This window comes from Glycine soja, chromosome 11, assembly GCF_004193775.1.
Source record: "Glycine soja cultivar W05 chromosome 11, ASM419377v2, whole genome shotgun sequence".
Taxonomy (NCBI): domain Eukaryota; kingdom Viridiplantae; phylum Streptophyta; class Magnoliopsida; order Fabales; family Fabaceae; genus Glycine; species Glycine soja.
Window position 1 is genome coordinate 18,607,861 of NC_041012.1, and position 14,713 is coordinate 18,622,573.

The 14,713-nt window shown below is 33.1% G+C and overlaps 1 protein-coding gene across 1 annotated transcript; it reads right to left on the bottom strand.

Annotated features, from left to right (window-relative positions):
• Positions 1–6,429: 6,429 nt before the first annotated feature.
• LOC114373933 (polypyrimidine tract-binding protein homolog 1-like) lies at positions 6,430–12,530 on the bottom strand. Its single transcript, XM_028331512.1, has 10 exons — positions 12,312–12,530; positions 10,490–10,687; positions 10,267–10,329; positions 9,968–10,041; positions 9,763–9,858; positions 8,859–8,916; positions 8,706–8,780; positions 8,538–8,619; positions 7,546–7,658; positions 6,430–6,954 (listed from the first exon to the last, which is right to left on the bottom strand). The coding sequence occupies exons 1-10, from the start codon at positions 12,513–12,515 to the stop codon at positions 6,574–6,576; spliced, it is 1,344 nt and encodes a 447-aa protein (XP_028187313.1). The 5' UTR covers positions 12,516–12,530; the 3' UTR covers positions 6,430–6,573.
• Positions 12,531–14,713: the final 2,183 nt, after the last annotated feature.

Consider the following 14,713-nt stretch of genomic DNA (forward strand, 5'->3'; position numbering starts at 1 on the left):
TTCTGCAGACGCTGATGTGTCTCCATCTACGTTGAAGCGGACACGCAAGGCGACACGGCTACGATCATTGGCCACTAGACCACCTGGGGCAGAAAGACCTGTGGTCAACGTCGATCCTGCTACCGGCAAGGCCGACGGTCCCCACAAGAAGAAATTAAGAACATATTTGGGGATTGTCGTTCGTGATAAGGTCAACGTGACATATGACACCTGGAAGGAAGTCCCTACTGCTCAGAAGGATTTGATATGGGAGGATATTCAGGTATTTGAGTTTTCTTCGTTGATTTTCTTTAATAGTCTAAATTTGTTATTTACTTACAATAAAACCTAATTTATTGTTTGTCAGGTGGAATTTCAAATCTCTGAAGCTTCTGACAGTAGGACAAAGAAGAAAATTCTTCAGATTGTTGACGAGCGTTGGAGGCAGTTAAAATCTGACTTGACTAGGAAATGGGCACTTGCAGTCGGCAAGGACGGTGCGGATGACATTGTCTGTGAAAAATATGGCATTAGCAAGGAAAAATGGACTCAGTTTTGTCATACCCGCAGAGACCCCTCATGGGAGGTATGTACTTTGTCATTTTAGTTGTTTTCCACAACAAAATCACTTCTTATAATTTATTGTAATAATCATTTTCATTAATGTTAAACTTTTGTAGGATGTACGGAAAAAGGCACAGGCCTCCCAGAAGCAAAACACTGCCCCCCACGTATTGTCTCGTAGGGGTTATGAATATTTAGAAGAAAAGCTCATGGCTGAGAAGACAAAGAAAAGACTGGAAGAAGCTGCCCAGTCTGGAAGCACTGAGGGCATCATTGACCCTCCATCTCCCATCAGACACCACGTGAAATGGAAGATGGCCCGCACGAAGAAAACTGGACAAATGACGTCTGAGGCAGCAAAGGAAATAGCTGACAGGATTGTAAGTCATTTTTAATTAATAATTATAATTATCTTTGTGTATTTTGTGAATTCCTTGGACAAATATGTGTTCGGTACAGGATTCTTTGGAGGAGCAGGCGTTACAGGGATCGTTCGTCCCCCATGGACGTCAGGATATCCTGACTGCTGCCATTGGGCGACCAGAGCACCCTGGCCATGTTCGTGCTGTTGGAGCCGGTGTCACCATAAAGCAATACTTTGGATCAGCTTCACGAACATCTCGCAGTTCTTCCTTCATGCCTCTTGAAGACCTAGAACAGCTGACCCAACAAATCAGAGGCCAACTGGAGGAGTCAATCACAGAAAAAGTGACTCGAAAGATGATGGAATCCTTCATCCAGATGCAGTCCCAGTTTCAGTCTCAGATGCAATCACAGGGAATTGCACTACCTCCAGAGCCAGAGGTTGGTCCCTCAGGTCCTCGTGTCAGCACAAAGGAGGGTTGTGTTGCTCCCTCAGGGAACGATCCAGGGACGGGTGACTCAGACAAATGCGGCCTATATATTGAAGAAAATTCTTCCCGCTTGGTTGCCCTAGGAAGACTTTACGAGGGATCCACAACAGTTCACAACATCCCTTTGTTGCATGGCCAAGTCAAGGTTGGTGTTGAGGAGGTTAAAGATACAGAGGCTCTCGTTCCTGTACCACTGACGAGGTTACCTTAGTGGGGCAGGCACTTAACACCTTCCTTGCTTGGCCAACACATCTTGTGAAGCGTTTATCAGAACAGGTATTTTACTCTGATTATATGTTTATTTTTTTCAATTAATTTGTTCACTGTAATCAAAACTTGTTAATTAACTATGTTTTATCAATAGGCAGCTGTGTCTCCAGCAAAACCTCCAGAAATCCCGGATGAAAAGGTCGATGATCCCCTGTACCTGATGACATTGACCATCCCACAACTGTTTTTGAAGCCGCTCCAGGTTATGTGGGATGCTACCATATTCGGGGTGTTTAATCAAAACTTCCCGTTGTATATAAAGCACGAAGATCTCTCTGAAATTGCACATGGTGGTCAATGTCTCAGCATATCTGTTATACAGTTGTGGATTCTGTAAGTCATTTTAGATTACTATTAATTACCAAAGTAATTGTTTTAAATTCATACATAATTAACTTTGACTTAACAACACAGTCATCTGACTGAGACAAGTGTGCGAGCGGGGAATTCTGATGTGTATGGATTCCTCGAGCCACAGTTCATTAAGAGATCTGGGCAATCACAATTTGAATCCAAAAGTTACATCAAGAGTTGGATACAGAGTTCAAAACGAGATGTTTACCTTGGAGCCTATCTGAATAGGTAAGTCAAACACAATAATTGAATTTAAATAATCTATACTACTACAATAACCCATATTCGTCTCTACTGCAGCGGACACTGACAAATGGTCGTCATTCTACCTAAGGAAAACCTAGTTGTCTGGTTTTGTTCTTTGCATAACAGGCCAGACAACTACCTTAAGGGAATAATTAACAGGTCAGTATTGTTTTCAATACATTTTCATTGGCATAACTCAACAACATCAATATTTTAATGTTCCTTATATTCAACACTAGTGCTTTGAAAGGACTTGATGATACTCCACAACCGAAATCCAAGGCTGCTGCTAGGTGGATTGTTGTTAAGGTACATGATTTAAATAAAAGTTCTACTTATATATATTTTATGTGTGTGTACACTAATTGTAGTTAACGTTTAATTAATATCCAAATTTCATTATGTATTTAGTGTAATAGACAAAAAGGAATAACTGAATGTGGCTACTACGTGATGCACTGGATGTCCACGATAATCTTAGGATCTTTCAGGAATAATTGAGAGACGGTAATTGTTTATTACAAACAAATTTGGTTTTTTTATAATTGTTATTACATTATTAATTTATTTTTTTTATTTGATCATGCAGTATTTTAATGAAGTTAGACCATTGGAAGCAGAGAGATTCAAGGCACTTCGCATACAGTGGGCACAGTATTATCTAAAAGTTAGAAATCAAACATAGAATGTTAGGCAACTATGTAACTTTAGGTTAATTAATTAGTTTACGTACTTTGCATTACATTTTTTACAATTGTTGTTTCATCTTAACATTGAACAACCTTTGTTGATAGCTAGTTTTTTGCTAAAATCTATTTGAAAACTGAATGCAAATGATATATGTTGTGTGCTGTGTGGTCTGATTTTAAATTTACAGGTTAAATTTTGGTTTTTTTGCAAAAACAAAGACATTATATAAAAAAAATTCCTGAAAACAACATCAATTTTTATAAAAACCGATGTTAACTGTCAATAGCAACACATTCGTTAACATCGGTTTTTTGAAAAAACCAATGTTAACTGTCAATAATAACACATTCGTTAACATCGGTTTTCTGTAAAAAACCGATGTTAAAATTCAATAGTAACACATTCGTTAACATCGGTTTTTTATAAAAACCGATGTTAACGTGGGTTAACATCGATTTTTTGAAAAATCCGATGTTAACTATCAATAGTAACACATCCGTTAACATCGGTTTTTTGAAAAAACCGATGTTAACCCACATTAACATCGGTTTTTATAAAAACCGATGTTAACTGTCAATAGTAACACATTCGTTAACATCGGTTTTTTATAAAAACCGATGTTAACTGTCAATAATAACATTCGTTAACATCGATTTTTTATAAAAACCGATGTTAACTGTCAATAGTAACACATTCGTTAACATCGGTTTTCTGTAAAAAAACCGATGTTAACTGTCAATAGTAACACATTCGTTAACATCGGTTTTTTGTAAAAACCGATGTTAACTTTCAACATTAATATACATTTTCTGGGTGTAATTCATATTAGCAACATCGGTTATTTATATAACCGATGTTGGTAATTTTACGTTAACATCAGTTTTTCAAAAACCGATGTTAACGATAATACTATCAACGTCGGTACTTTCAACATCGGTTGAAAAACCGATGTTGAAAGTCATAAATAACCGATGTAGAAAGCATATTTTCTAATAGTGTCGGGGATGATTCCTATGGCTTTGTAGTGGGTCACATCAGCAAACCAAGGTCTTGTGCTGGCTTGTAAGAGAACTCATTTGGGAATTCTCCCCTTACCTCTGGTTCTTCTTTGGTCACTTCTTCATTCTTCAACCGGGAGAGGTGATCAACTACCACATTCTCGGATCCCTTTTTACCCTTGATGACTATATCAAATTCTTGTATGAGCAGGACCCATCTGATCAGCCTTGGTTTGGAATCTGTTTTGGTGAAAAGGTTCTTGATGGCGGCATAATCAGTGAAAATCACTACCTATGACCCCACCAAGTATGACCTGAACTTTTCTAAGGCAAAGACAATGGCTAGCATCTCCTTCTCCGTAGTGGCATAATTCATTTGTGCCTTATTGAGAACTTTGCTAGTGTAGTAAATGGCATGGAATGTCTTGTCCTGCCTTTGTCCTAGGAATGCGCCCACTACATAATCATTGGCATCGCACATTAATTCAAATTCTTTACTCCAGTCAAGTGCGATCATTACTGGGACGGTTGTGAGCTTGTCTTTTAGGGTCTAGAAGGCCGCCGAACATTATTCATCAAATTTGAAAACATCTATTTTCAGCATATTGCTCAACAGTCTTGCAATTTGGGAGAAATCTTTGATGAATCTCCTGTAGAACCCTGCATGTCCTAGGAAGCTCCTAATGCCTTTAACATTTAATGGTGGTGGCAACTTCTCAATGACATCAATCTTAGCTCAATCTACCTAAATCCCTCAAGTCGAAATTTTGTGGCCCAAGACCATGCCTTCTCAAACCATGAAATGACATTTCTCCCAGTTTAGACCTAGGTTTGTCTCCACGCATCTCTGTAGCACCATCTCTAAGTTCTTCAAGCAACATTCAAAAGAGGGGCCAAATACCAAGAAGTCATCCAGGACTCATGTCTCAGCATTTAGGCAATTGAAATTTTTTATATTTATTAGCTAGTTTAGATTGCATTCTTTTTAAACTTATTCTTTTTTGGGTCTGACTTGCGAATATATTATGATTCTTCCTCTTTTTTTGTATCATCATCATTATTAGTTGAAGGTTTTGTACCATTCTATAGGAGAGAGAAAAACTCGCAAGTGTTTATGTGTACTTAATCCATTTCTCAGCTTTCCATGCATGAATTTGAGCTACATACCTCCACAAGTGAATGATTTCCATTGTTGTAAGGGGTAAATGTAGTTAGTTATGAACTCTCATGTATCTTTTGATATGGATGATATATATATATATATATATATATCTTCTTTGTTAGCATTTTATGACGTCTTTTCTTGATGCTTGTTGTGGATTGGCCACCCATGACATGATTTTGGGATGTGAATGATGTTGAAAAACACTTTTATTGTCTTGAAATGAACAAAATGTCCATAAGGCTAAGTGTCTAGGAATGAAACTTAGTTTTTTCGTAATCTTATGGTCACACAGCTTAAAGCTAGTGCTTCATCATGTTTTTGAGGGACTTAGGGAGGTATCTAATTAAGACTCTTTCTACATGAGGAATTAGGTTTACAAAAACTTTTATTGACTGATTTTAACATTAAAACACAAATGAAATATAAATGGCACGATAATGCTTGAAGAGGGTGAAAAATATGTGAAATCTATCCTTGCAACAACTTCTACCATCTATGTACGTAACATCCTTTTAATTGCATTTTCTTGTTTTAAAACCACATAAAAGCATCTACTCGGCGTATTCTTGCTCTCCTACCATTAATGTTTTTCATCAACAAAGCTCAAACAAGAGACTTTGCTTAGGAAAACTGACTCCAATTCTAATCAAACCAACAATTTGTTGGTCTAAAACATTGATAATTAATTCAAGATATAGATCAAATAAAAAAGAGAAAGAGAACTACAATAATTTTATATCAAATACGAATTAAAAGATCTAACCATTAAATATAAATATGAGAATAACTTATATGCACCTATTTTATCTTAAAAAAATAAAATACTTTTTATGATTAAAATTTCTAAACTTCAAAGATATTCGAAACCAGGGTTAAAGACTAAAAAGAATAAAGAAAATGGTAACTAACTAGACACTTAGAGACTACAAAAAAGCCGACATCCAAATTAAATAAATAGAGAAATAATTTACGGCTGTGAGGCTTTCTACCATGCACATGCATAAGGTTGGGATATATATTTTTTCCTAATTATGGTATTGGTACGAAGTTTTCTCCCCACTAAAAGTAGTGACAAATCGTTATTGGTGATTGTAAACGCACATAAAATATGTATTTTTCTGTCAACATAATTTATTTCATACCCAAGGATTAACCAGAATTTAAACTCTAAGTCACTTGATTAAGAAACACAAATTGTTGTCACTTGTGTCAACTGTTGTTGACACACAAGGTTGACATATAGAATAAATTAAAAATAAACAATAAAGCCTAGCCACGAATAAATAAAACTTACAAAGAATCGGTAGTATGAGGACATACATAACACATTATTCTTTAATCATTATAAATTGAGATTGAAATTCCATTCAATTAGTTAAGATCGATCCATCCAAAAACATGGAAAAAAGGGGGTATCTAACTCTACAGAGTTTTCATTCAATTGACATATAACCTAGTATCCATAATAATAAGGTTGTACACCAAGAGGTAAAAAACCCACAAAACCAGCTTGCATGTGAGGTGAGAAACCAGGAACCCCAGGTGGAGTGATTTCCATGTAACTTTCATTATGAACTGCATAGACAAGATATGGAGGAACTGCATAAGTTTGATTAGGAAAAGTACCAGGTGCAAACATGTAATTGTGGATTGGGTTCCACGAAGGAATTTGTCCTCCATGTACTTGAGCCTGTAAAGCATGAGCACTACTACTATTACTACTATTATGGGACATAGAAGTCGAATGAGGATTCTCCAAATCTGTTGTTTCAACTTGTTCTTCAAATAAACCGTGATTGGGCATGGTATAGTCTCTACTTTTGTCACTGGAACCCTAAAACCAAAACAATTATATGTATAATACTCAAATCAGATTTAGCAATAATCATTGAATCATTTAAAGGTATATGGTTATTTTCCCCCTATTTTTATTATATATTGTCATTTGACAATTTTAGTTCTCTTATTTTTGGTGATTTTATTTTCCTACTTTTTTTAATTAACAGATATTTAAGTTCATCACTTAACTTGATATTCAAAAATTAACAGAAATGCTGACATTGGTTGTGCAATAATAATGAATGATATCTGCATAGATACGTCCATATAGCACTTTACTATACTGCTATGCCAAGATTTTGTTAAATATTGGATATTAAGTTAAACAATAACGAATCAAAATTACATAACCCAAATAGTAGGAAACTAAATTTACAAAAAAAAGGGACCAAATTCACAAAAAGAAGATAGGAGAAGGACTGAAAATTCAATTAAGGGAAAATATTAAGAAAAAAAGGTTCACATTATAAGAATTAAAATCAAGAAAATATTTCTGATCAAGAAAATTTTCACATTGCATATAAGTATAATTCTAATCCCCCTCCCCCTTTTCTCATATTATTCCCTCATCAAGATGAATTTATACCTTTACGTTAATATCAGTATGATGAGAGTATGATAGACGAAGCTTACAACAGCCATCATCATATATGCAATGCCCCATTAGAGCTTTTTTTGCAGCTGTTGCTGTGGCGATATCTGAAAGACGAATAAAAATAGTTACAGATGCATGCTGAATACACAACCAAATGTCAAGCAAAGGATGACCCTAGAAAAACAAAATGAGAATATATTTCATTATATTGTATGTTAAAACAAGATCTATGTCATGATGTGTTACGGTTAAAACATTCAGGATTAGCAAGAGTAAATGTTTATTTTAACCATATAATAATTAGCTATATAAAAGAAAAAGCCTAAAATGGTGATATTTAGGATTTTAGAGAAGCTACGAGAATGATTGTTACACATCATATCTAGTTAGGGATGAGAATATCTTTTATCAAATTCATGCACAGTAAACTTGATTTGAATTATTACTTTACAAAATTTTATTAACAATTATTGTTATTATATTTTTATAATATTATAATAAATATTTTATATATAATTAGTTTGATTTGAGTTGAGCCTATCAAGCTTGGACTTTAGGTGATCATATTTGGTTTTGTCTGAAATATGCCACGTGATAAAGGGACCCTGATCTATAGGATTATACATGATGGCCTAGAGTAAAGGAAAAACTGATGATTAAGAGAAGAAAATATAATTAGAGAGAAATTATTTTATCTAGTATGTTAATTTGAAAAAAGAAGAATATATCGTGCCAAAAATGAAAATAATACAACAAAGTTGTCCAAACTTTAACAAAGCAATTGGTTCCTCAGTTCCTCTAAAACAACATGAGCATATATTCCCTCACAAATGAAAAGTTGTAATTTCCATCCTTGGACAAGAAGCACCAGTACTGAGAATTTAAACCACTAGATAAGAAAGAAATTAAACAAGGATATACTTTTGAAATACATATTCAAATACATTATCAACCCAAGAGTTTCAGTCAATTAGGATTAATACCAGGGTACTGAATTAGTGCGTGAGTTTGACCATTCTTTTCAAATATAGAAATTTTTTGCACAGTACCATATTCAGAGAACACCTGTAACATGTATGCCAGCTGCATTAGAATAAAGTTAATCTCTTATAAATTTGCAATTTAAATGAGATTAAGCAATAGAAACTCACTGAATGAAGGACATCCACAGTGACATCATACTGCATATTTTCAAATGAAGCCCATAGGACATGATTTTCAAAAGGCTAAAACATCATAAACTGTTAGCACATATTAAAAACATGCATAAAATAAATTTATTAGAGAAAAAATAATTAAAATACCTGTATTGCCCTATCAATAGAAGTCTGATTAACAGGAAGCGTAGGATTTGTGTAATCCCTACAAAGTCATTAAAATATACAAACATAACCAAGAACTATCAGAACTCTATCTAGAGATTATTTATAAAATGGAAATTTTGATGTGCACATTCAAAATATGCCATGCAAGAACCAAAGCCTAAAAGAATGCAGTGCTTGAAAAATGTATATCTATGTTCCTAGAAAATGAACTAAAATGGATGACAAAGTAAGATCACAAGAGTGATTGGACATAAATGTTAATTTTAATCCTAAATTGCAAGGACAAAAGAAATAGAAGATTCTGATACTAGAAAACATGCTTATTCGTACAATTATGAGCAACAATTAATTACAATTTCAGGAGAGTTCCCTGTGGATGAGGATGACGTTCATCCGTGGGGTATGGATCCATATGACGTTGTGGGTGCGACAAGATAAACTTAGACGAAATAAAATACTTGACTTAAGTAGGTTATATTTCATCTTTACTTGTATTTTGCTATTCCTATTAAGATGGTGGAGATAGCAGTCCTGCTGCACATGTACGTGCAATATCGCCAGTTTGAAGTTAGGATGTAGCGTCCCAACTACTTTACTTTTGACTATATGTATTGTCTGATTTTGTGGTGTATCATGATTATTAATTGTACTTTGTATTTGTGATGAACTATATATGACCCTTGTGTATGAAATACTATGCATGGATATTACTTTTTGTTATGACGTCGATGCTTAGTACCTATATGGTTTTGAAAGGTTTTCTTATGCGTTTATGTACTCAAATCAAACCTAAAAATTTACTTGCATTTTCCCACAAGTAGTGAATAATAAGCTCGTTAATTTTGTAAAAAAAGAAACCAATGTGATCGGACGTCCCAATTACCTGGTACGGTTAGACTGGAACTTGATAGTAAGATCTTGATGTGCTGAGTATGTAATGCGCAAGTTACAATCACAAACATAATTTGGGAGCAAGTATCTGGATACAAAAGTACAACCAAACAAGAAAAGTTAAGATTAATCAAGCAATCACCACAATTAATTATGAAGGTGAAGAGCAAAGGAGGAAATGTAAAAGCATTAGTTGCCTTGGTATGCTTTTTCCGTCTAGCGCATCCTTGGCCGAAGAAGCAGTCTTAACATCAGGAAACTGAACCATAGCCTGCCCGGAAATAACAGAGTGGATATAGACAATTAACTATGAGAAATTCTTAAATGGTGATCTCGGACGATGTTGTTCCTACCAATCTCTATATGTTATTAATTATGTTTCATAAATTAAAAAACATAGTTATGCATTGCATGGAGATTTATCAGGAAACAAGACCGCATGATCAACCATGTATTATTACATATTGAAAGAAGCACAGTTCACTAATTCACTAACCTGGAAACACGCATTCTTTTCAAATGTAGAAATTTTTTGAACAAAGCCAAACTCAGAAAAGACCTAGATAAAAAAAATAAAGAATACAGAAATGTAGCTAACCCAAATTAATAAAGCATGCATTAAAATAAAGACAAAAAATTATAGAACATACATTTTCTCAAAAGGTGTGTAACCTCACATGCAAAAATCCAAATAAACTAGAGTACTAAGTTGGACTTACCAAGTGGATGACATCAATGCCTACATCTCCAGCTTGGATGCCTTCCATGGTTACAATCAAGATATTTCCTTTAGTGTATTTGTTAATGACAAGTTCTGGTCTCTCAGAATATTGAACATAAATAGTTTTACCACGAAGTTGAACAGGATTTGAAGACAGATAGTATGAAACAATTGAATTGGCTTCATTTATATCTTCCTGGTAAAGCATTTAAATTAACTTAGAACTGAAAAGAGAACCATTAGTTGAAAAATCACTAGGACCAAGTCCAGATTTTATTACAAAGTATATTTATGGGGGGGGGGGGGGGGGGGAGATCTGCATATATCTTTGCAAAATGCAAATCTAAAATTTTCCTTGTATTCCATGCAAAAATTTCTCCATCACCATCCATGCATCTTCGTAATCTAGTATCTAGTTCAACATTCTTTAATTAAGACCAAAGTGTTAGAATTTTCCTTTAAATTCTTTTCGGCTGCAATCAATTGTGACCTTTTGTTTTGCTACAAATGGATGAATACTACGATTCCTTTTATGATACTTAAATCTAACTAATAATGTAATTAATTGTTAGTGGGATTTGGACTCCTAATATTGATTTGTGAGGAAAATAGTGTAGATCTAATCACTAAATTCATGATAAGAGGCATTTGGCGTTAATTAATAGTGTGGCATTAATAAACGATGTAGACCTAACAACTTAGCACATGATGAGAGGTGGTTTGGATTAATAAAGAGCATGACTAAGTCTCCTTTTCCATGACAACATACAATTGCTCTCTAGATTTTCCCCATTAATGAAAATGTAAAACTTCAAGCATGCGATCAAGTAAAGAAAGACTTAACTTCTTGGTTCAAAAGATTCATACAATCTGAACCATTCCTGACACATCTGGTTATGTCTTCAACAAGTGTTTACATTGAGATTATTTATTTACATCTGATATGAGAGTTAATATTATAAGAATTTAGAATATTGATTTACACACTTGTTGAACACCAAATTAAATTTATTTAAACCAAGACCCCAGGCTTGCATTCACCTGATTACACGCTCCAGATTCTAGGTTTTCAATGGAGAAAACCTAGAGTGCAATTGTATGTTTTGTGTAGGAGACCTAACAACACTATTTATTTGCACACACACGGTTAAACCATGGATGAATCAATATTAAAAATGTAATTATAATAAATATATAATACAAAAATAATATTAAACAAATATAAAACCATATCTTTATAACACTAAAAACTAACATAAAACATCATTTTTATAGGTTGTTAAGATTTAAAGTACATAGAAGACCAAATCAAATATATCTTAATAATTAGGTTTGTATGTTTTTAAAAAAATAGGACAATATCCATTAACGATAATAAATTTACATATAGAATAAAAAAGAAAATGGCATACTAATATAATGTAAAATTATATAAATTAATAGAAATGACTAAATTATGCATTTTATAAGATAAAAAATTGATAGAATAATTTATTTCTATATGTTACCCTTCTTAACTATTTTTATTTATCTCAAAAATATTTTAGATTAATTTTTTTAAAAAAATACTGGTTCAAACTGATTTGCTGCACTTATTAATTATCAGTTTTTCCTAATTCTTGACCAATTTTGAAAGGAACCAATAACTTTTACGAGATAAGAACTAGTAAAAACTGATAAAATAGTTTGTTAGAAGACAGCTATATATCAAGTTTAGTGTCACTCAAAGAATCGAACAAAGGAGTATATAGCAATACAATTCAAAAAATTTAAAAACAAGAAATAAACAAACATATATGAGAAAGAGCCAAAGAGCTTACAAACTCAACAAAACCCTGGTTTCTATTGGGACCAACACCGGACATGATGTTGACGACTTTACCAAAGGGGCTACACAACTTTATGAGCTCCTCTTCAGAGCACTGTTTTGGAAGGTTTCGGAAGTGCACCACCTTCGATGGCACAGTGAACTGCTTCTCAGTCTGGGCAGACACTCCTTCATCGATTCTGAGGGAACAAGCCATGTTGGGAAAGTTAATGAGCAGAATGTAGGAAATGAGAGAAAATGTGAGGCTGATTCAACATAAATATTACTTTTTAGAAAACAACTTTATTATAAAATTAAAAAAAAACTCATTCCATAAATGTTACATTTAATACAATTTGTATCATCATAAATATTATATTTAATACAAATTTTAAAAACATAAATTTTATATTTAATACATATTTTAGCATAATTAATGTCATATTTGTTATAAATGTTATATTTAATATTTTTTTAACCATAGTATAAAATATCCGACTTAATGATTAATCTTCCGACTAATACCTTTGATTCTCTCCTTCAAATCATATTTTTTCATTAACTATACTTAAATCTGAGATCTTTTTTTAAGAAAATCGAGTTCAATACCCTTCCATCAACGATTTATTAGTAATGTTATATTTAATATAAATTTTAGTGTCATCAAAATTCGAACGACCCAACATCTTTTTCCTCTAATTTTTCTTTGCTACTGTCACTTCATATGCGTTACACTAAATTTTTTTATGTAACAACAAAATTACATTTTTTAACGAAAAGAAATAAATGTTGTATTTAATACAAATTTTATGATCATAAATATTATATTTAATAAAATTGTCACCACCATAAATTTTATATTTAATACATGTTTTAGCATAATAAATTACATTTATTATAAATTTTAAGATCATAAATGTTATATTTAATATAAATCTTAGCATCATAAATTCATATTTTTTATATAATATTATTTTTTTCCTATATATAATAAAAAATGCTTTATTCATCAAAACCAAGTAGTTAAATTAGTTCATTTTGATAAATATTAATATTTACATAAATTTAAATCGTATTTCAAAAGTACCAATAGAATTAATTTGTTTAAGTGATAGTTAGATATAATGACACTACTCATAATTTAAGTATACATAATAATTTTTTCAACTTATGAGTATGTCATAAGGTGAATAAACGCATCTACTTGCATAGGAAGTTATTAATATCTCATTATTAGATTTCACAATAAAATAGTGACAAAAGTTTATGATGAGAATTACGAAACTGGCCAAATACAGACTAAAGGTTCAAGTGGAGAAGGACAAAGCCCCCGAGTGGAGAAGGATGAAGGCCCAAGTGGAGAAGGATGAAGGCCCAGAGGCAAAGACACTATCAAGACTATTAATTGTTGCTGAAGGCCCAAACTAATTTGAAGGCTCAAGTTAAATAAGTTTTTAGTTATAATTTATTTTTATTATAATTTTGGCTCAAACTGTTTAGAAGGCCCATGTCTATTTTTATCTTTTAGTTCAGCTACACTATAAGTATTGGTTTTTGTTTTGAATAATAAAACTTTTGGCATTTTCATAAAATTGGGTGAGAGTTTCTCTTCGGGTTCCTTGTTGAACCAATATCAGACTTATCAAGGTAATCCTTGTGGCGTCTACCCAGACTTATCTTCCTTCATTGGAAGTGGCGTCTATCCTGACTTATCTTCCTTCATTGGAAGTGGCGTCTACCCTGACTTATCTTCCTTCACCGGAAGTGGCGTCATCCAAAACCTCCGTAGCCTGTATCAAACGATCCGCCCCGTAAGATTCACATCATCTGGTATCAGAGTTTCGGCTCTTGATACAGGTTCTATCTTATCCTATTATTTTTCTTTGTAATTTGTCTAGGTTCGTGTTTTGTCCTTGTTCTGTTATTTGTTTTCTTGTTTGCGTCTTGTTGCGCTCTTGTTTGTGTCTTTGTTTCGTTCTTGTTCTTGTCACGTTTGTGTTCTTGTTGTTGTTCTTGTTTCTAGTATCTTTCAGACTTTGTGTCAAAAAAAAATTGTTTGAGTTTTGTTTCAAGTAAAAAAAAAAGTTGCACAAATTTTGAAATAAAAAGAGAAGAAAAGAAGAAAGAGAAAAAAGAAAAAGTGGGTGTTTGATCTTTGAACACGAAATTGAGGCAGTTAGAGGCTTTTTTTTGGCAGAAGATTGTGTATATCTGGATTCTCTTCTGAATTCTGAGCGTTTTGATATATAGTGGGCCTCAAACAGACAACCGTAGCAAAAGTTATGAGCATTTGAAGTTTACTCGTCATATCTGTTATCTTATCTGCTATTCTATCTATTATCTTATTTGTTATCATATCTGTTATCCAAATTAAATCTAATTTGTTATCCAAATCTGATCTGTTATCCAAATCAA

Coding starts and splice junctions, on each gene's coding strand:
- LOC114373933 (XM_028331512.1), bottom strand. CDS start 12,515: ATGGCTTGTTCCCTCAGAATCGATGAAGGAGTGTCTGCCCAGACTGAG. Junction 10,042..10,266: donor AAAAGAATGCGTGTTTCCAG/GTTAGTGAATTA, acceptor ATTTCCGGGCAG/GCTATGGTTCAGTTTCCTGA. Junction 8,781..8,858: donor CTATTGATAGGGCAATACAG/GTATTTTAATTA, acceptor ATGATGTTTTAG/CCTTTTGAAAATCATGTCCT.